This window comes from Syngnathus leptorhynchus, chromosome 16, assembly GCF_054491065.1.
Source record: "Syngnathus leptorhynchus isolate UIUO chromosome 16, UIUO_Slep, whole genome shotgun sequence".
Classification (NCBI taxonomy): domain Eukaryota; kingdom Metazoa; phylum Chordata; class Actinopteri; order Syngnathiformes; family Syngnathidae; genus Syngnathus; species Syngnathus leptorhynchus.
Genome location: NC_141210.1, coordinates 4,071,766 through 4,092,803, shown reverse-complemented (window position 1 = coordinate 4,092,803; position 21,038 = coordinate 4,071,766). Strand labels below are relative to the sequence as shown.

Genomic DNA, 21,038 nt, shown 5'->3' with positions numbered 1-21,038 from the left:
TGACTAGCATAACTGTGGCTAACGCTGGTTTGTAGTTTGCGATGCTATTTTAGGGAACATTGCGATTTAATGGAGGCTGGACACTTGTTGCTGGAATAGATGACGACGGTACATTTGGTAGCAAGGTAACGGCGTTTGAGTCACATGTCCGTGCTTATTTTATATTTTACTCTGTTAAAAAGTACTTTAAGAACCATTTCTTTCCCGGCATTAAATTCTTAAACATACTTCAGCCACAAGATGCCTCTAGATGGCGCCATAGCATAGCTAGCATAGTTCTCTATGTCAATTAACCTATTTTATTGTTCTTAGTGTAATTCCACATTCGTTGTTGCATTCCTCTCTGCTGAGGAAATGAGAAGCTCACCGGGGTTAAAAAGCACCAAATATTTGAGACAGACAAACTCGTGCCTGTCAAAGTGGAGTGCCTTCAGTTTGGACACCAAATCCTGTGTTCTGGTAACCAAACTGCTGAGTGTGGCTCCTGCTTGAGAAATGATGGTTGACATCTCGATCTAGGGAGGAGGAGAATAATAGACGTGTTCCATTTGCAATCGACACCTTCACAGTTTTCTTCAACTTTTGAGTGCTGCGTATTACCTGTTGTCCCATGACCAGATATATGCAACCCTCTTTTCCATAGTTGACCTGTCTGCAGAGATGGTCCAAAACCAGCAGCTCACTCCAGCAACTCTGTAGGAGGACCATCTGGTCTTCCACCTTTGAGGTAGAAGAACAAGTGTGTCAAGGTAATGACTATTCTAATAAAACTCTTTAGATGTCACCACTGTATTTGGTAGCTCAGATGTAGGATGCTTTTTTTCCCCCAGTCAATCAACAAACATATAAAAAATATTCCTGAGAATAGTTTTACAGTGAATTGAGACTGAGCCCTGTGCGAGCAATCGATTACCAAAGCAAAATACTTGTAATTGCCTATTTATGCCACAAGATGGAGGCAAAGCACTTTGACAGTTCCCAACTAAATGAAGCCCATTTCCTTATTTCCTTAAGTCAAAGTCAAATTTGACATAGTTGCTTGGCATGACTGTTACATTTCTGTTGATGCATCTATGATCTGTAAAGCTGTTCACCTTGAGCTCCTTGAAGAGCGCACTGTTCCTGGCCCACTCCACCAAACTAAACAAAGTTTGGTCTGCCATTTTGCACATGATACTAAACGTGTTGAGGCAGTCGTGCTTGCCTCGGTTGGCCTGTTCCCTCTGCAGACTGGCCACCACCTTGGTGCATAGCTGACTCTCGTCTTGCTCCCCTTCTAGAAGTTGAGCGAGAAAGGCCGAGTGGGCGCCGTGGGCGGTCGAGCAGTCGACCGGGGTGGATGGGACGGTTGAGCACGGCGAAGTCGAGGGGGTTCGTAACATGTACGTGCTGCTTGGGGTTCTGTGCGTGGGGTAGTGTGAAGTAGCCGGGCCGTAGCCCAGAGGCTGTTGTAGTTCCTCCGGGAGGTAACCGGGGAATGTCTGATGATGAATTCCGCTGTAGGGAAGCGGCGGAGGAGGGACCACCCTGTCGTCGTTCATAGTGCAGTCTAAAGGCAAGGGGGGATACATGTGCGACTGGTGGAAAACGTCCGGAGACATGGGAGGGCTCATGGGGTTGCGCAAGAATGAACAGTCACTCGCAGCTGCAGGCCAAAGCCTTTGCGTTGTTTCCATTTTGGTCCTATAGGGGGCGGCGTTGCCCTGGGGGTGCACTTTTTGTTCTTTCATCTGTCTGTAGAAGGGCCCAAACTTGTTCCTGCCGCCTCGCATGCGGTCCGCTCTCACGGCTGTCCCACAGGGCATAAAAACACACAACAATGTTTAGTCATTTCAAAGTCACACTGGACTGTAAATTTGTTTTCATATTTATTTTAATTTAAATTGATATTGTGCTGTAGTGAAATTGGTATTCTGCTGCAGCGCTCTTTTTTTAAATTTTTTTTTAAAGAACGTAGCTTATCTCCGCACGATAAAATAGTCTTATGTAAACTGGGTCATCACAAGTGGTGCTCATGTTGATTTTTATGACCTCCCAGATACAGAGGTGAGCACATGCGTGTCAGTGGAGCAAAATCGGTGCTGCCCATGAACAAAGGGCACGCGCTCTCAAGACGTACCTTCTGTCTTCATGCCCACCGTCAGACACTTTTGGAAACGACAGGAGGGGCAGCGCTTCCTCTGGGCGACGTTCATCGGGCAGCTCTGTCCCTCTGCGCAAGTGTAGCGTTTGTTGTTCTGGACGGAGCGCTTGAAGAAACCCTGCCGAGACGCCACCAGTTAGACATTGTGACGTGCGGCTCGACGTGACCGTCTTCCGCTCTACCTTGCAGCTCTCGCAGGTGAGCAGGCCGTAGTGGTACCCTGATATTTTATCCCCGCACACGGGACATCCCTCGCCGGGCTCGGGCCTGGCGTCCGCGTCCCGCCGTGACTCCTGAGCTGAGCAAGCGCAGTAAAAACACAACCAAGCTCAAAGATACATGCTGTAGCTGACAAGATTTGCCGAGATAAGTTGTGAACTGATGAAGTTCCGAGTGAGTGATAACGCGTGCTTTCTAACGGGAACTCCCTTTTTTATTTTTTCAGCCGTCTGTTTGACATTTTTTTCCGCTCATCTCAAATCATCTTTGCTTGTCGTAAAGTGAGTCGAAGTGAGTCAACTGCCACCGGCCAGCGCTTCATATCTCAAGTTTGCCCTTGCACTAGTATCTTGAAAACTTAGAAGACAGGCATCCCGTGTATCTCAAGAATATTGTTTTTTTATTGCTGAATCACTTGCGAGAATCATAAACGGTCATTATATGATTGCTAAGTGAAGAATTTTGCACTGTGTCTAATGTAGCGCTGTGTCAAAAAATGTAAACGTGTCAGTCACCATTCAATCTGCTCTTATTGCTCTGCCATAAAGACAATAGTCCCATCAATAGTGAAACACAACTATGTGTCACCATTCAGTTTGATATGCGTCATCGCAGATACGACACTTACATAATTAACATCGGCCCCGGGAGATAATGACTTCAATGGGAATCTCTTTCACCCAGTCGACTTTTATGACATCTGCTCAATGCAAGGCGCTCTATAAACCTGCTTCAGACATTTTGGTCTTTTAATTTAGCCACGTTACTTTTGCATGCACATGCCTCTTGGGTCATTGGCATGTTTTCTCTCGGTATGATTCCGTGAAAACTACACTTAGCGTTAAATTGAATGAATACGGAGTGAACTAGGCAGGTGCACCCAATGACTTGATCGGTGTTACTACTCACACGTTGATGCTTCTTCTAAAGGGAAGATGTCCTCACTGTAGTTGTCCGTCTTGGCACCAGAAGCCTGCTCCTGTTGCGGCGGCTGTTCTTGGAATTGATCAGGGAAGTCCATATTGTCTCGAGGGGGCGACAGGTCCGCGGTCGGGTCAGCTCAGGTCTTCATAGTCTCGGGTACAACGGGGAGCGGACGACACCACGCAGCCCCGAGCGCTCCCGGTGGACTGACAATCGTTTGAGGGCCACATGTGGACTTTGATCGGTAGTCGTAAAAAAAAAAAAACTCTCCTGACTGGCACTCCTAGCCTACGTCCGCTAGACAGTCAGTCATATAGCCACCTGCTGGAATGTTACTGTAGTGAAGTCAGTGAGCCATCTTTTCTCGAGCTGGAAGCGCGATAAGATAACACTCACCACCGCTGCAAATTGTGGCCATTCACAGATTTCATATCTTCATTTTGTTCCTTTGAATTGTGTATTGTTTATGGAGTCACCAAGGAAGCGCATTACGAAACAACCCCCCCTCCATCATTGATAGAAATGGTATGAAAAGCATCTCCCCCTTATTGAAATGAATAGTAATGCCAATACTGTAATTCATCCTATCCTCCTGCTAAAAATGTCTAATATTTTTTTTTATATAAAAGCAATTTATAATGTATCTATGATACTGTACTTTAGAAAAATAATATACTGTATTAAAAATAAATAAATTGAATGAAAAGGACACTTCAAATGTCACAGGGCTTGAGTAATTAAATCCTCACACACATCATACTTGTCATTCTAGACAGAGTGCAAAAAGGGTGTAATTATTTTTAGAAATACACTTACAAATGTTTAAAATTGATCAAACTAAGCAAAAGCATTTATGTCATATCATTTATTAAACACAGTCAAAGATGATTTACTGGGCATTTTGGCGACCTCTGGTGGCTATAAACAGCCCAACTCACCAGACACTTTATTAAGTACACTTGCACAGTAGCAAGTAGTAAAGGCCCTTTAAAATTATCTCCATGTTTTATGGCTCTATCCTTTTTCCCTAAACATCCCCATGGCAGCATGGCAGGAAACTACTACCAAGAATACACAATATGTAGTACTAATAATAGTAATAATAATTCATGTTTTACAATCATACTGACATGACAAGGATTAATTGCAAACTGGTAACTTTATTGATACCTCTATGTGAAGCGAAGATTATTGCTCATATTTTTATTATGATTTGAAACGCAGACCCAGTCTCTCATATGGGTCTGAAAGCGACAACGTACGCCGACGTTAAAGCATCAGTCCATTTCCTCGCTGCTCCCACAAACTGGTTTGTCCTCGGCGATCACCCACACCTCATTGTGCCTCTCCCACATTGTCATGGGGCTGCAACACACACACGCACACGCACACGTCAAAAGCAAGACACAGGCTTCATTCCCAAAAAAGGTATAAAGACTTCTTAAAAATGAAACCTAATGTACTAAAAAGTTAAACAGAATTGTGCTATACTTAAGAAGTTATTTTGTATACCACTAGAGGGCATCCCACACAATTCAACCTCAATATGTAACGTGATAAACATGAAAAAATATGACCTGTTATATCCGGCGCCGTAGTGGCAGTCGTCTTTGAAGCGAGCGCCGTCCTTCATCAGGTCGTACATCAGGCCCTCGCTGTGATGACAGTCACTCAGCGAGTTCATCCACCCGCCATAACTCCGAACGTATACGTTTAAAGCCGGCATATCGTAGAAGAACACCTGCGGGCAGATGTCAGTCAAGCAAGGGGTGTTGTGACAATCGGACAAATGACAGCATCTATCCCGAAATGAGTTTTTTTTGTTAAACGACAAGAAAACAGTTAGCTTAGATTCTTCTGTTTCATCTGCATACGCCACAAATGAGATATGGCCGCGTGAGGGGTCTCTAATATTAAAATTTTGTCCGATCATAATACAATTACCTCGTAATCGTTTGGCATTGGAGGATAGGCCTGGTGCTCCCTGGGCAGCAAGAAGCTAATTATGAATTCCTTTTCTTCCCAAAACCACTTCTTCATGCCTATCTTGATTAGAACTGGTGACGTCATTTCAATCTTTTGTCCTGGAGCATTGAAAGCACACAGAGCATTGAAGGTAATACGGTGGATAGAAAAAGTCTACACACCCCTGTTCCGATGATGCAAGGAATTATAAATGTTCAATTCAAATCAAAGTGTTTGGAAAAGGCTACTGGAACATCTGAAATGAATTTATGTGTGGGTAGACTTTATATTCACGGCAGTCAACATTTTGTCAATAATCTTTGTACAGGCAAGCAGTTATATACGAGATTTCGCACCATTCGCATTTTCGCCATCGATGTAGCGATAGAGCCGCATAAAGCCCTTCATACAAGCAATATCCATGGACCATGAGGACACTCTGGTTGACACCCACTTGGCAGCTTCGTAATGACGCACCTAGTGAAAGACACAGTCGGCATCCCACAGTGGACAACTTTTTGTTTTTATCTGTTATCAGTAATAATCACTCACCTCATATTTATCAGTCTTGCACATGACCTTGAACAGCATACATTGATCTGTCTCGGTCATGAATGAGAGCTCAGAGCAGTTCCTGTGACAACAAGGCACTGATGCTTTGCTCTGCACAATTCTTCCCAAAAGAGGCTTTATAAAGTACAACATTTTAGAGAACTATTTATTTGACGAAAAACACTTTTACAACATTTTTTTTTAGTTTTTGGGGTAAGCTGGAACAGATTAATGTCACTTCCAGCCATTTCAATGGGGTGAGATGATTTGAGATACGATATAATTGTTTTTTACTTAGGAGCGTGTTCACGTATTATTGTAGTATTACACTTCCCGTTCCAGATATGGCATAACTTTGGCAATATTATCTCAAAATGTCTTGAAAATATTCTTACCCGACTCTGGCCTCAGCTGTGAGCGCGAGCAGGCAGCCAACAAGTCCTGCAAGCAGAAACCTGGAATAAAACAAAAAAATCAAATTTTCACTTCGTTAGAACTCCGCTAATATTGAGAAATGCTTATTTATAATACGTAATGTGCGGTCCACTCACGACAAGAAGAATGCGTTTGAATACTTACATGGTGGAAGATAGTTTGGTGCGGTGGCGCAAAAAATCCCAAGACGAGTTATAAAAGGAAAAGTGGCCACACCCTGAAGGTCCAGACAATACAAGAGGGTGGGGGGGGGAGCAAAACACACTGTGTGCTGTAAATAACACGTGTGACACCTGCTGAAATGCAACACGGCACAACGTCATTGGCACTCATTGTACTTGTTCACCATCCATCTATTAATTGTCTGTCTTTTGTGAGGTGATTATCACTTACCAAGTAATGCTGTCACATACTTGGCACAATATGTTCCAATTTTTCTTTATAATATTGAAATACGGGCTTTCACTTAAAATTGTACACGTTAAAGTAATATATATTTCTCAGGAGTGTTTCAGTTGCAGGCATGATTTATAGATATGGTGAGTATTTTAAAGGCAGGAAAAAAAAAATCAAAACCACTTATGATATGGTAAGATAAGACCGAATTGGATAAGATAAGACGGTAAGAAAAGATTAAGAAGTCAGCATGACATGACAAGACTAGACTGTGATAAAATGAGACAAGTGAGGTACCAGGTAAGACTGCATAAAATACGTCAAATAAAATAGATTGTTAAATTAGATTGCTGCAGTTTGAGAAGTTTTATAACATTCAATTTCCGCTAATCCATGGCAAGTTTCTCCAACCGGGATCTGTTCTTGACAAAACTTGTATTGAAGCTTTTGTGATACCTTTTTTTTTTTGTGTTCACTCACAAAAACAACAAAACCCACGAGTGGGTTCCCACACTGGAACCTGATATTGCTCCTGTGAGGAAAATGATAAAAGAACGTAAAGTTAAACTTGATTTTTATTTTGATTTGCCACAACACAGCCACTAAAGAATCAGTTAGTACTGCTGATGGTTTTTTTAAATTTTATTTAGTCTTATGAGTGTTTCCGCACAGGATTGAGTTACACTTACTGGAACTCATTGTTACGACTTTTGTTACGATCCATTTTACCCGGCTTTTGTCCAAAACCTTTTATGATCTTTAGCATAGTGTACAGAACATTTGACAATACTTCTCCCCCTCCCTGCCCTTCATAAACGCCCCGAAGAGCCTCTTTGCACGCCATCATACAGAAAATAATAATAATGTTGCTTACAAGAATGATTCTTTAAAAATGGCAAAAGTTTTAGTATAGGCCTAATACTAATTTGACATGACATTCACTGCATTCATCAATTAATAACTTGCCTCTCAACTAGTTTTTCCACAGTGTGGAAATAACCTTTTATACCATGTTTTTATTTTTTTATAATGTATTAGTCTGTCTATCTGTATGTCTGCTCTGTCAGGCTGAGTTAATGTAATGTCTAATGTCTATTTGTCTCTGTTTTACACTGGGATGTTTGTATTTATGTCTATACCTTTAGTGTTCATCAAACTGGTACTGTCCTATTGAAATAAATTAAAAATCAAATAAAAATCAAATCAAATGGCAACTGCTTAAAGAACCACTCAATAGAAACCGGTAGTTGTGTTTTCCAAAATTCAGCTAAAATTCCAAATGGCCTGCCCAGGAAGAAATGTTCAAAAATACACAGATAACTCAAGATTTACTTGACTTTAATTTCCACAATTTATGGGTGAGCAGGCACTCAAAGGGCCCAACTATATGTATACAAGCCATTACAAAGTCAAATTTCCATAACATGCCCCCTTTAACAAAAAAATGACTGCGATCTCTTCACCGCCATCTCCGGGTTACATTCAGTCAGTCGGTTTCTTGCCTACGATTTTATTTTTAACATAACTGCACAACTTTGAGCCTCTTGTGGCGTCATGTGACAACACTGTGAAGCGAAATACTGCCAACTAAACGCGTTTACTGGTTTCTATTTACCCGAGAGACAGCACATGCACGTTACCGCTCGCTGGAACTAAACGGACACTACCAGCGCGGCCTGGAGTGAGCACGAAGCAAAAGCCTTTTGCGACACGGATTACTGTAATAGTATAAAGTTAACAAGCGTGACGTGGACACTCGTGCATTTGGTCGGATGAAAGGAAGGGACACCGAGGAGATAGTGATTGCTTTTTTTTTTTTTGGAGGCTCTTATTTTTGAAGGACGGAGCCAACGTTCCATGCTGGCGGGATGGGAATGGGACGGAGTTGCTAATGGAGACGTTAGTGGAGGCGCTAGCAGACGTTAAGGTCAGGATATGCAGTATTTGTGTATTCGGCTAAGACATCTCCACCTCCCTCTCGATGCCGACATATTTGAGGGCGTCCGCTTGGCTGTATCTGCGGGAGGAAGCCAAAAGCCGCAGTCAGAAGGCAAGAATCCAGGGAAACACCACAGCCTGTTTGGATTTTCGCTCACAAGCTACCGAGTTGTTTTTAACGCCACTCGCCTGTAGTCGAAGAAAAGCTCTTCTCCTTGCATGATGGCCCGCTTGGCAAAGATCCCGATGCGGTGGTCTCCGTTCACCATCACCACTGCAAACGTTAAACCTTGATTACTCCTTGACTTGAAGTTGCTTTTTAAAAGTCTGTCTGGTTACAGTGGATAGAAAAAGTATACACACCCCTGCAAAGTTTTTGTAATGAAAAGCGATTACCTTTGGCGTAGCAGTTGGGATTGACCGAGTGATTGGCAAAGCGAATTTTGTTCCCCTTCCTGGTGGCATCGACGACAAAGTCTGCAGAGAGGGAAGACGTTTGGATGGCCTCAAGATGGCGATGTGACCGTCGCCAGACAGAATACTTACCGTTGTTTAGGTTGAAAAGAAAGCTGGACATGTATTTGTCGTAGATTCTTCCTCGTCGGTCGGCCTCGTCCTGCGAGATGAGCTGCGAGATGGAAACAGGAGATTTTTAAATCTTACCTGAAATGGCGTAATGGTGCAGTTTTTGCGAAATACTTTACCTCCCCACAATACTCTGAGATGAACTCGTTCTTCTGCACAGGCTCTTTGATGAAAGTGCCCCACCCAGCGACGTCTGACGGCGCCAGCAGAAGGTGCTGTCAAATGTACAATAACAATGTCATAAGTAGGCGTACCGCAAGAGTCCCTGTCGAATCCACTGTAATTGCCATTAATTGGATAATTACCAAACATGTACCACAAAAGATTTGATTGAGTTGACCAAGTAGTGCGTGTTGCGACTACCTTTTTGAGGCCCCTCTGGATGCTGCAGTTCTTGCACGACACCACTTGGCTGTCCCAGTGGTCGGTGGCGCCGCAGGTCATGCACAGGTCCGGGTCGCACTCCCTCACGGCCAGGTAGCAGGGACACTGCTTGGTGTTGCACTGGGTCTTGCACCTGCATCCCGGGAAGCGGTTTTGGCCTGCAATGCAGAGTTGGGAGGGAGTAACGAGGACCTCTTCTGGCAGAAATGCCCTATGACAGGTTTGCAGAAGCAGAAAGAAAAACGTCTGCCGTCTGGCTAATCTGAGCTGGATTGAATCGTTCCATCTGCGGCATTGTTTAGCCATAGCTGTCGGAACTGAGCTGCTGACATTGGAGTTGATGTTGTAAATCAGGCACGACGCCCGTCACAGCTCTTTGATTCCCCTCCAGGCCTTTTACAGCGCACATTTGTAACTTCCTGTTTGGCCTCGAGTAGCCCTGTGCTACGGGAAAAAGGCGGTGTGAGGGTCTGGCGTGGAAGGAAGGAGGGGGGGCGGGCTGACTGAATCCCGAGACGAAGAATGTAGAAAAAGTAGGAACGACTTTTTTTTTTTTGCTGCAGAAGAAGCTAATTTATTCGTGTGTGTGCACGTGTGATCAAGAACTCACACTCGTGCTCACACTGGCAAAACTTCTCGCAGAAATTCTGGGTGATGACACACGGGCAGGTGCTGTCACATGGGTGGTCCGGGTGGTCACATGGCTGGTAGTTGTACACCTGATTGGACGAGTTATCTGGAATGACACAGCACAGACAAGCAATCGGAAAGGGAAGTGGATCATCATCATGATGATGATGGAAAGGGAAGTGGATAAAAATAGCCGTGCCGTGATGTGTCAGACGTACCTTTCTTTAGCTGGATCTTTGCCCATAACCTGCGTCGGAGGGAGAAAAAATGTAACAGTTGAAAGAATTCGTGTCTGTAATTGATCACAAATAAGAGCGGCTGCTCGCTCGCCTGTGCTTCCTTTTCTTCTTCTGCGGCGAGATGCCTCCATCCACTAGGGGGACGTGATGGATGAGTGCCTCCTTCACCGCAAAAGCGTACACCTGGGAGACATTAAACCAAACACATAACGTCCAATCGTCTGTCTGTGTCGTCATATTGCGCAATCACTTCACTTTTTACCTCCTTGCAATTTTTAGTGCCGATGAGGCGGGAGATGGAGCAGAAGTTGTTGAAGTAGGTGCCGTGCAGCACCCGAAAAAGCGACTCCTCGGCGCCGCTCCACTCCACCGCGCAACACGTCGGCTGCTCGGCTTCGTCGTCGGCCGGCCGTAGTTTGATCGGGGTCTGGCAGCGCGAATTCCCCTCTGTAGTGCACGTGCACGCGTTTGACCAGCATAGATGAACAAAAGCGCAAAACAGATGAATGACTTTGACTTTAAGCGCCGAGGCCACTCTTTAACGCTTCGCAATAAAAACGTCACGATACGAACGGCACAACAGCGGCGCGAATGTGACGTACTGCTGCTTTTTTGCCACGCACGCGCGACCCTTGACTTTGTTTTGGAAACAACATAAGCGTTGTTCGCGCACTTGCACGCTCAGAATGTTGCTTGGCAACAAGCTGAAGGCAGCGTTGCCGGAGCAGCGTGCTCTGTCGTCTTTATTAATCTGCTCAGCAATCTGTTTCCCCACACGCGCACACACTAACCCGAAATGTGCGACGGCGTCTGCTGAGCCCGCACGTGACTTCCAGAAAGAGAGGCCTCCGCTGAGGGAGGGGTGACTTATTTGCCTCCCACTGTTCACCGCATGAAGATGTCAATAGGAATGAGTGGAAGGAAGTGTTTATGTTGGGGCCCAGGCATGCCAAAGTCTTGATTTGGCTTGGTCAGAGCGCCAAGGACGGTCTGACTCGGCTGTCATCCGCTGCCAAATGTCACTCTTCGAAAAGAGTTGCAGAGAGGAAGGGGGGAGCAGGAGGAGGGGAGCTTTTGGGGGGGGGGGGGGGGGGCTTATGGTAAATGATGCTTCTTTCAGAGTCATGACTCACACAGCTATTAAAATAACTGCGTCTGCACCTGATACTTTTAAGAGCCACTAGGGGGAGCCACAATTGCTGTCATAGCTCCAAAACGTTTGAAAACAATTGGATTGTACCTGATGATGATGTCGTTTCATGGTCGCTTTCTCCATCTTTGCTCTCTTCGGCAAAGCCCGACGGTCCGGGGCAACTCGCGCTGGCGGGCCGCTGTTGCTGCTGCTGTTGCTGCTGCTGTTGCTGCTGTTGTTGTTGTTGTTGCTGCTGTTGCTGCCTGCGCTTCTTCCGGAACCTCCGTGAGCGCAACATGTTCTGATCCACAAACTCTTTAGCCCCTTTCTTCACCAGAGAGGAGAGAAGTTAGCCATACGCAGCGGCAGAAAAGCTCGCGAGCGAAAGACGGGCACCTGTAACAGGAAGCAGTCGGCGCCGCACGGATCCGTCTCCATTCGAATTTCTTTGCTCTTTCTCTTGTACACGTTTGGTGTCGCGTGGAAAGCTAAACAAACAAGCGCACCTTTAGCATATTCGGACTTTGCGGTTGAGTTGAGTACTGTTGAAAAGTGCCAAGTCAGAACTAAAATCCCAAAATAACAAACCCATCTTACGGTGGAGGAAGCAGTCGTATTTGAAGCATCGCCTGCAGAAGAGCGTGTGGAAGGAGTGCAGCGACTGCTCTCGCTGCACCGACTTTGCAAAGGGTCCGTCCAGGTTGGGGGTGCAGAGGGGGGGCAGCTTGACCAGGCTGGGAGGTTCCAGGAGGTCCTTGTACCTACAGAAACAAAAACATTTATAGGTGAAAAGAGAAGAGAACCTTTCGAGTCCATTTGAGCCACTTTTGCTTTGTTGTCGAGCTCTTTCGGGTTGCTGCAAATGCTCTCTTGAAGCCAGCGCCGATGGGGGGGGTCATTATTACCTCCTTTCCCAAATGTTTGCCTCTTCGTAGCGAACACTAAGCAACGGCCCCATTCAGCATTGCGCCACCAAGATGGTCACCCCCCCCCCCCCCCCCTTACTTTTCCTTCAGCTCCTCTGCGGTGCCCTTGTACGGGAACATGGAGGCAATGGCGGTGAAGATCTTGTCGCTGGGGATCTTCTTGCTTCCAGACGGGTCCCGAACTGTGGGGACATTTTGTTAGTTATATATTTTTTAAAGGTGATCTCATAGTGAGTAAAACTGCTGTGTTTAAACAGAAAGCAAGCGAGGGACACGTTGGCCACATGTCCAAGCCAGGCGTGGTGCTGGCAGTGGCATGGTGACCGGACAAACAGTGGCGACCTTGTTGTGCCGCTCGCACGGGACAAAGTCTGTCATTACGACATGCGCGCGCTCGCTCACCCTCCACAGCGCTCCTCCTCTTCCTGCGGATGAACGACACTTTGGTCTCCTCTGAGCCCTCGCTTGAGCTGCGCCTCATCGCTCGTTCATCTTCCTTTTTTTCGGTCGTCGCCGTCGCCGCTTCCTCCTCCTCCTCGTCCTCGTGGTCAGAGTACTGGCTCAAGGCCTCCACCAGTTCCTTAAAGATCTCGTCGCTCATGAAGCCCCCTTCTGGGAGGCGATATGGTAATATGAGCAGAGTAGATGTCAAGGTGTGGTGTCTTAAAAAAAAAACAACGCACCTCTGTCGCCATGGACGCCGTCGTAGTTGTCAATCAGTTCCTCCAGGAAGGCCTCGTCCTGTTCCAATACCTCGTCGCCCATGTAGGGAATATTGTGCAGGAATGTCTCATCCTCCACCTATCACAAATTAAACATTCACAATTTGTATCTATTGAACAAAAAAAAAAAGAATGGAACTATTTTTAGGAAGCAGCATCACGTGACACGCTTTGCTTTTAATCCGAGCTTCGAAAATCTAGTCCACAATATTAGGTACACCTACACAATGGCTTGAGTGGGCGCAGATGTACCTAATATTTTGACCTGGTGGGTTGGCCATTGTTTGTGTGCTCACCATAAAGTTGTGCTGCAAAGGCGACCAGGAGTACATGAAGGGTATTCCTGTCACTGTCGACAGAGGCCTCATGGCCACGGCCTGAACTTTGAACCCCGGGAAGCCTGACTCCACGGTACACATCTGCGAGAAGCATTTTTTTAGTTCCAAACGAAAAAATAATTTCAAGCGTTTAGGTTCAATATCTTTTCTTACCTTCTTAGTAGCCACCGGGCCGGGGCCTGAGCTCGACAAGGGCACCGACTGGATCCTCAGTTTGGACCATTCCTCATTGAGGATGCCGGTCTGTTTCTCGATTTTGACCCGGTTAGATACAAACACGGCCTGTGAACACAAAACGGAGCCAAAAGCAACATTTAAAAACACAGGCGGTGCAGAAAGGAATGCCGCAGTTAGCAAGCAGGGCATGACCCACCTTGACCTCCTCTGCTTTCTTGAGGCGCTTCAGCTGGCGGAGGCGCATGTACTCGGACCTGACCCGCCGACGCCACTCCAGCAGGCTGTGGGCGGGGCTGAGGTATAAGGGCGGTTGAGGTTTCGGGGCGGGCGGAGCAGCGACGGCCGGGGCAGGAGCTTCAGCAGAGTTTATCTCCATGGTTCTTGTATTGAAAGAAAATATACAGAAGAAATACGTGCATATCTGAAGAATTTAAGTTGATTGACAATTAGTGGTCATAATATTAGGTACACCTTCCTTGACATCTTCATTTTGCCACTTATTGATTGGCGGTGTTAGTAAAATGTTTGTATTGGCCAAATGGAAACAGACTGTTTCTGAAACATCTGACAAAGAACGAGCTTCTGAAGAAACGACAACATTATTAACATTGTTAATTTGTTACATCGTCCAACTGAAGATAAAATATTTGCATTCGTCCTGATCCTTATTGCGTCAACGCTTCCGTTTTAACGCCTACTCTTGTCTGTGGGCAAACAGCGCCCTCTTGTGGAAGCAAAACAAACTAACGTGTTACCGGAGTCAAATAAGGCTTCGTGGCTATTTAAAAGGCTACGAACGGTTTAAAAGTCTCCTTGTCGCTGTATGCCTGCTTGCCAAACAGTGCGCCAGGGCTGGCAAACGCTGGCTCGTTGCGTGCACGGACTTAACATGGCAGAAACACGCACAGTGGTCGCGAGTGGGCGTGCCTCGGTCAGAAGAAAAGTGCGTAGTGCTCCGTGCATGCTTGTGTTCATGTGCCTCGTATAAGTTGCGTGCGCGTTGAAGATGCGTGAAAACGAGCTGCGCAACATCCAACGTCTGCGTCACGCACACTCGCGCGTGGAATCCCCCCCCCCCCCTCTACCCGTCATCATCCATCGCACTAATCGTCACATACCTTCAAATCCACGCGTGTTCGTCGAATGGATATTCCCAAGAGATGATCACGTAAGGATTGGTAGCGCGCGCGTCCTCGTTTATGGAGGTGACGCAGACTCGGTGTCCGCATGACGACGGTTGAATGTCCGAGCGATCCCTCGGCGGCGGCTCTGCGGGGCCATGCTGCTGCTGCTGTGGGCTAACCTTGTTGTCGTGGGGTGGGGGTGTGGAGAGGGAGGGAGGGGGGCGTCCACGGAGCTGCGCACTTGGCAGAACAGCAGAGGCGTCAGTAGCAGCAGCAGCAGCAGCAGCAGCGGCGGCGGTGACGTATTCGAGGGTCAGGGGAGGAGGATTTATGACTAAATTGTTTTGCGCCGTCTGGGGAATGGAGAAAGTGTCGTGTGTGGGGCAGCCAGCCCCTCCTCTAGCACCAGAGACTAATCGTAGACAGACACTCGGCAGAAATAAATCACATTTCAAAGTCACCAACACTACTTCTTTGCTGTGATGCTGGCTATAAAGACTAGTTTAATGTGTGATTATTACTAATCGATCAGAAAAGTTGGACGCGATCCAACAGCTGCTTTTTGCAGACGTCAAAACACTCAAATTATCGTTCTGCAATACTCCTCTAGGGGGCGAGCGAGGCTACATGTAGCTTGTAGCGTCGAAGAACTTCTTTTCCGGCCAATGGTGCCTTCAGGTACATCACGAGAATCGCCTTTTATGTCTGAAAGGAGAAACGCGATACATTCCATTGGGTTATTCTGTTTGGACGTGGCGTGTCTTCTGTACTTTTATGGTCTTACATGAAAAGAGTCATGCTTAAATTAAAACCAACACGTCTATTTCAAAAAGCAAAAATATTACCTGTGAAACACATCTGTTCTTCATAGCATTTGGGGATCATCGAAACATTGTATATTCTAACCATCAAAACGTTCTATTTTGCGTCCTTGTTTTATTTTGAATTTCCCTCGTTTCATGGCATCTTACGTGAACATTTATTTGAATGTCAAGTTGTAGTCTTGGCTTTCACACAAGAGGGCGCCATTGAACCTCATTTAATACTCCACTGTGCCAAACGTGCACATCAGCGGGTCCCCAATTCTTCCAAAACCGGTCATCGCCTGTTGTGTTTTGAAGTTCATGCATTCCTGCTTACTAATTACACAGTGGGAAATTGAAGTCTGCGCGTATGGTGTGTTGATAATGAACTGTCAAACAAAAGCAAACACTCTTTGGAAGATAAGCTGTCAAGCATTGAGGCCTTATTGGGAGGAAGTTTTGATTGTGCTTATTGTCAACTGGGCGTGTTGCTTTTGGCACCTGCTGTTGGGAATCTGTTACGTTGTTTATGCAACATCCAAGAGAAACGGCGAGCATGTGGAGTTTAAGTACATTTGAATGATGACAGGCTAAAGTGATCTTTCACTTCTTGAGGGAAAATCTCTCCGCTTTAAAGCAATATAAGGCGGACAATGCATATTTCTATTAGTCATTGGAACAAATTGGCAGCGTCTTCATATGAAATTTAAGACTTCATTTGATGACGTGAATCAGTGATGGAGACTGCATATTTGAAACATGCGATAACATTTATATAGTTGACAAACATAAAACATGCAAACTAATTCATTAGTACTAAGTATGCATTTGTATTTGTATCGCAGATATACTGCAACCCTGTCCTGACTGCTCAGCAAAATATGTCCCAAGTTCACAACACATCAAGGTGAGATGAAAAGCGACTTTCAATTGTTATGACCAAGTGATGGAGTGGCTTTCTCTCTCTCAGATGAGAGCCCGGGATAGCGCTACATCAAATCAGTAGCAGCGTCAACCTTATCACGGGGCTCTCTGTCCTCTTTGGCAGGAAAACCGCCCATCCTAGGAAACGTGGGCTTCCTGTTGTTTTATGGAGCCTTCCTGTTAAAGAAAGGGGGGGGGGGGGGGGGGGTTGAGCTATGTAACCCCCAGCTAGCCTCCAAGTGGGAGAAGGACACAGCACTGTTGGGCAACATGACATCCAGCAGGTTTCACCTAGTCTTTGCTGTCCGTTTTCTTCTCATGTGGGGTAAGTGAAGTACTTCAGGGCTCCCCTCAGAGTAGGAATTCCCAGATGTCTTCACCTTAGAGGCCCTTTAATTGAATCTACGTGTACGTATTTCACGTTTCCATCCGTGTGTCATACGAGCTAAGTATTATTTATTTTTATGAGGCTGTTTTGCTTGTGAAATCTTGCTACAGATGTTTAAAATAACAATTTGGCATTGTCGTAGCTGATGTTTTGGTAAAGAAGATGAAATTCAATTTTTTTTTTTTCCCTTTAAACAGCCTCACATAACCCAGTGAGTTGTCTGGTGGATGAAAAGTTGTCGGTGCAGTCAGCCACCACAATAGGTAAGAAGAACACGCTTGCTGTAAATAGTTCAAATTAAGAACATCCTCATCCTCATTTGTACCGAAATGGAACTACCTGCCAACTTTCCATAGATCATCGCTGTCCAAAAAATAAGCACGCTCTTTTTCTAAATATTTTTATAGTATTTTGGAACATGTTTTTCATATAACCCCGCTCACCAATCAATCCGTCGAACAAGCAGTCCTTGGCAGAAGAAACGTGACCTAGCACACGTCGTCCTCGAGATGTATTTTTTTTTATGTTACTTTCTTCTTTTCTTTACAGTGTATCAACCAACAGAAATGATGAACGGCGGCGCCAGTAAGTATCATGTCGAATTCATAATTGCATAATAACACCCACATCCACCCCCCCGCTATCACATCATAACATCGCCCGTCGTGTTTTGACTGACTGTGTGTGTCCACTCCGGTGGGGAATATTTGGCATCATATTCCTAAACTCAAAGAGCTGAGCGATGTGGGAGATGATGACCTCGGCCAAGATTTGCTTGCGTGCGTGCTTGTTTGCTCCAATCCAACACAAACTCCCGGTGAGGTCTCCTCAGCCGAAGCCTCGGCAAAAGGTTAACCGAAAACGTCCCCCACCTGGTGTGACTTCCTGCATTTGTTCGTCATTGAGCCCCCAAGCTGCGCCGGACGGCGTGTTGTGAAACCCGTTTGCAAGGAGCGCCCCTTTGCTGTTCCTCATCATATGCTTCCCCCCCCCCCCCCCTGCCAACTCCCCCGAGTCGTAGCTCCTCCTCTTAAGAAAAAACAGAAAAGACACTTCCTGATGTCATTACTAAATCCAAAAGTGCCTCGGCTAGCAGATGTCAAGAGAGGCCCCATGAGCTGATTCTATGACATGTAAAGTACCACGAAAAGTTTCCGGCTGCTTTGTTATCATTTTGACGAACTGGTTCAGGATCCCCAGAAAATATAAAAAACGTTTTCCGAAAAGCCCCATCGGGGGTAGGGACAACCCATTGCATTTTTCGTAAAGTTTTGGATAAAAATGCAAGATACGACAAACAATTACCGCTTTGGTGTCCTCCGGGGACCAGAAGTTAACCCACTAACAAATTATATAATCATGTAGTCATCAAACATGATTAGTTGTTATCAGACATGATTATTGGAGTCGCTGTGCTTTTACGAGTGCCGAAACCCGGATCGTATGACGAGCAGTCATTTGGCGGTCATCAAACTCAGAAGAAGGCCTGGAAGCACATCAAACTTGCTGGCTTGCTCGCCTCGCACGTGTTAGTTTGTCTTTCATTTGGCTCCACTGAAGCCAAATATCGATTTGCGCCGCTCGCACACTCGTGATTCCCATCAAGCCACTGAGAAGCTCTAAATGTTTGCTTATGTTTCCTATTTGGCAGAGGCGGCCCAAAAAAAAAAAAAAAAGGCAAATAAATCACATGCTGTGAGACTGGCCAGGCCTTCGACTGTGAGAAACTAAAAAGCAGAACAAGAGTTGAGGAGTAAAGGGTTTTCAGATGTGAGTCCAGCCCAGTTCGCTCGATTTGGGTGTGCTCCCTTCTTTTTTATTTGGGGGAGAATGGAGAGGACACTCTCTGTTGCCTCCACCCCCTCCAGAAGACAGAACCGTCCCAGGGAAGTCGGAGACGGGAAGAGCCGCCGAGCCGCCTTGGCCGTGGGGCTGATCTGAGGGGAACATCTGGCGAGGCGGGCGGGCGAGCTCTCCGTCGGACATCTGCTGGCGAGGGTTTTACGCCGCGTCGCTCTCGTCCTGACGCCGCTTCCTGTTATGCCTCGCTGTGCCTCGGCGTCTTCGTGCGGGAGGAGACACCCCGATTCATTTATTCTGACATGAAGGGAGCGCTTGGCTTGATTGCGGTGTTGCTCTCCTTTCTCTACGGTGAGTGTGTGAGTACGTGTGTGAGTACGTGTGTGAGTACGTGTGTGCGCTTTTTCCAGCTGCAGATGGTTTCCCGTGGAACACACGAAGCTGCATTCATGGACACATAACTTTTTTTTTTCAAAGACCTTGTATTGCATGCATGCCATTCAAACTTTTAATCTCAACTATATCTCCTCCAGATGGCACCTTTGGAGACACCGCCTCACCAATTGGTATGTTGAAGAATGATTTCATTCGATACACCTGTACAATTTAATATAAGCCAATTCAAAACACAATAAGGGTTAGCGATCAAATAACCCCATCAGCACCAATACGATACACCGAAAAGTACTCCGATACTAAGACATCAATATTTACAATCTTGGCATATATCTTCAGGCCACGACCAGATTATGCCTCTTACATTTTTCAAAAACTACCACATCTTGATACAAACTACTGTGGATGAACAATAAACAGCGGATAAAAAAAAAAATCTGAATATATAATGTGAATAATCTGTCCTGTGTGTGTATGATTTGAACCTTTCCAAACGCTTCCTTGCAGCTTGTTGGAAAAACCCACTGAGTTGTATGAACTTTTACACTTTGTGCCATACCTATTACAACGGAGCCACCATGGACTGCCTGTACGATCTCCTGGACCGCATTTGCTTCTGCAACTTCAACGAGGCCATGGCGGCCATGAACGCCACCGACTGGTGCGCTTGGGGTAACGTAAGCGGGTAAGTCCACTTGGAGTGCTTCTCGAGTGTATTCTGAAGTCGTGATGACGAACCGCCGCCTCTTGACAGGCTGTACAGCAACTTGAGCCTCTGCACTGAGAACATCTCCGACTGCCTGGGCATCCCGTGGCCCAACCCTATGGTGGAGGAAACATTTGTGGAAATCCACCACAAGTTTTTCAAGGACTGCCCCATGGAGGAGCTCAGTGACCCGCCACCGCCCATCATCTTCGCCCTGGTGATCACGCCGATCCTCCTCATCCCCGTTATGGTCAGCCTGGTGGTCCTCAAGACCAAGAATGGAGATGGCACCTCCTGATTGCGATTTATAGGCAGGAGCCACTAAAGGCAGAACGTCACGGGAGATTTAGAATACCGTTGATGCATTTCAACTAAGTACCTGCTCGCTTTGTTCAAGATTCAAATGGCCTTTTGTTATTTACGTAGCACTTGAGTCCATTTGACGCAGGAAGAAGAATTTACCTTCTAGTTTCTCCTTAACTTATTTGGTTTGCCATTTATCAAGCTTATGTTTTTGCTAGCTCCAACACACGGATGCCAAAAGTCATACATCACGGCGCGTTTCCACAAACAAATCGTACCAACCTGTGCTACTCTGTGAAAATTGAATTCATCTTTTTCAAGACAAGACCTTCAGAGGAGGGGTCGCACGTAATATGAACCAAATGTCGACAAACACATTTTTAGTACATTATGTGTGATTATGACAAAAGCTCCTAGGCTTGCTGGGTCGTCCTCCGTTTTGGGAGTTTTTTTTTTAAATATTGGGTGGCACAGGTAGCTCTCCATGATACGGGTTGGGCAGTATGGGATGCTAGAGATGATGGAATGCGATTGTTAGAAGAAGGAACCTTCTTTCCTCCCATTGTCTCCTTTGAGAACACAATCTTCATCATACTAGGCAGATCCAATTCATATTTAACTCAATTTCTCAGACAAGAAGCAAAAAATCAAAATAACGTTTCGCTTTCTTCCAGTGACGAGGAAATGCTCTTTTTAGTGCGTTCAGACTTAGTTCCTATTTATGTGGGGGGGTTTTTGTCTGTGTATTTTCTGGACTTCCTGTAGCATCTGAAGGGAAACTATACAATGTACTGTAATTGTAATTAAAAACACATTTTATACATAGAGATCTAAGACTGCTTGTCAGATGTGATTTATGTAATAAAAGTTTAACTATTGGATAAACAAA

The 21,038-nt window shown here is 45.7% G+C and overlaps 4 protein-coding genes across 11 annotated transcripts in view; 1 reads left to right on the top strand and 3 right to left on the bottom strand.

Moving 5' to 3' along the window:
• Positions 1 to 3,595, bottom strand: part of nr5a5 (nuclear receptor subfamily 5, group A, member 5) — a 4,329-nt gene extending 734 nt beyond the window's left edge. Inside the window, exons 1-6 of one of the 2 annotated variants that reach the window (XM_085934797.1) lie at positions 3,272 to 3,595; positions 2,326 to 2,441; positions 2,120 to 2,261; positions 1,095 to 1,789; positions 601 to 720; positions 368 to 515 (exon numbers count right to left, since the gene is read on the bottom strand). In XM_085934797.1, coding sequence (XP_085790923.1) covers positions 368 to 515; positions 601 to 720; positions 1,095 to 1,789; positions 2,120 to 2,261; positions 2,326 to 2,441; positions 3,272 to 3,383 — 1,333 coding nt within the window. In that variant the 5' untranslated portion in view covers positions 3,384 to 3,595. The remainder of the gene's footprint in view (positions 1 to 367; positions 516 to 600; positions 721 to 1,094; positions 1,790 to 2,119; positions 2,262 to 2,325; positions 2,442 to 3,271) is intronic. The other variant, XM_085934798.1, reaches the window with a different exon arrangement.
• ramp2 (receptor (G protein-coupled) activity modifying protein 2) overlaps positions 1 to 21,038 on the top strand; it is a 21,400-nt gene extending 362 nt beyond the window's left edge. The window contains exons 1-9 of one of the 6 annotated variants that reach the window (XM_085934800.1): positions 108 to 125; positions 644 to 749; positions 16,478 to 16,539; positions 16,681 to 16,881; positions 17,142 to 17,207; positions 17,494 to 17,529; positions 19,278 to 19,310; positions 19,648 to 19,825; positions 19,895 to 21,038. In XM_085934800.1, coding sequence (XP_085790926.1) covers positions 16,827 to 16,881; positions 17,142 to 17,207; positions 17,494 to 17,529; positions 19,278 to 19,310; positions 19,648 to 19,825; positions 19,895 to 20,144 — 618 coding nt within the window. In that variant the 5' untranslated portion in view covers positions 108 to 125; positions 644 to 749; positions 16,478 to 16,539; positions 16,681 to 16,826 and the 3' untranslated portion in view covers positions 20,145 to 21,038. The other 5 variants (XM_085934799.1, XM_085934804.1, XM_085934802.1 and 2 more) reach the window with 5 other exon arrangements.
• On the bottom strand, positions 4,427 to 6,424 carry soul5 (heme-binding protein soul5). Its single transcript, XM_085934143.1, has 7 exons — positions 6,383 to 6,424; positions 6,199 to 6,258; positions 5,804 to 5,885; positions 5,608 to 5,728; positions 5,231 to 5,370; positions 4,864 to 5,027; positions 4,427 to 4,651 (listed from the first exon to the last, which is right to left on the bottom strand). Coding segments are annotated over exons 1-7 (657 nt in total). The 5' UTR covers positions 6,385 to 6,424; the 3' UTR covers positions 4,427 to 4,563.
• Positions 7,962 to 15,393, bottom strand: ezh1 (enhancer of zeste 1 polycomb repressive complex 2 subunit). Of its 2 annotated transcripts, XM_085934796.1 has the most exons (20): positions 14,824 to 15,390; positions 13,902 to 14,085; positions 13,682 to 13,810; positions 13,487 to 13,609; positions 13,152 to 13,269; positions 12,871 to 13,080; positions 12,548 to 12,650; positions 12,140 to 12,303; positions 11,939 to 12,030; positions 11,651 to 11,870; positions 10,673 to 10,857; positions 10,502 to 10,593; positions 10,390 to 10,418; positions 10,152 to 10,277; positions 9,521 to 9,699; positions 9,277 to 9,372; positions 9,119 to 9,200; positions 8,969 to 9,049; positions 8,762 to 8,846; positions 7,962 to 8,651 (listed from the first exon to the last, which is right to left on the bottom strand). In XM_085934796.1, exons 2-20 carry the CDS (start codon positions 14,079 to 14,081, stop codon positions 8,591 to 8,593), a joined length of 2,355 nt encoding a protein of 784 aa, XP_085790922.1. In that variant the 5' UTR covers positions 14,082 to 14,085; positions 14,824 to 15,390; the 3' UTR covers positions 7,962 to 8,590. The 2 variants fall into 2 exon arrangements, with proteins under 2 accessions (XP_085790922.1, XP_085790921.1); XM_085934795.1 differs by having other exon boundaries at positions 13,487 to 13,810; positions 14,824 to 15,393.

Bases quoted from the DNA above. Each gene is read 5' to 3' on its own strand.
- soul5 (XM_085934143.1), bottom strand. The intron at 5,886-6,198 runs GTAAGAATATTT...TTGTTGTCACAG, and splicing joins ACAGCTGAGGCCAGAGTCGG to GAACTGCTCTGAGCTCTCAT. The intron at 5,028-5,230 runs GTAATTGTATTA...ATCTGCCCGCAG, and splicing joins CAATGCCAAACGATTACGAG to GTGTTCTTCTACGATATGCC.
- ezh1 (XM_085934795.1), bottom strand. From the start codon at position 14,081: ATGGAGATAAACTCTGCTGAAGCTCCTGCCCCGGCCGTCGCTGCTCCG. The intron at 10,419-10,501 runs GCGAGCGAGCAG...CCTCCGACGCAG, and splicing joins AAGAAGAAAAGGAAGCACAG to GTTATGGGCAAAGATCCAGC. The intron at 9,700-10,151 runs GTGAGTTCTTGA...TCTGCATTGCAG, and splicing joins TTGCCAGTGTGAGCACGAGT to GCCAAAACCGCTTCCCGGGA.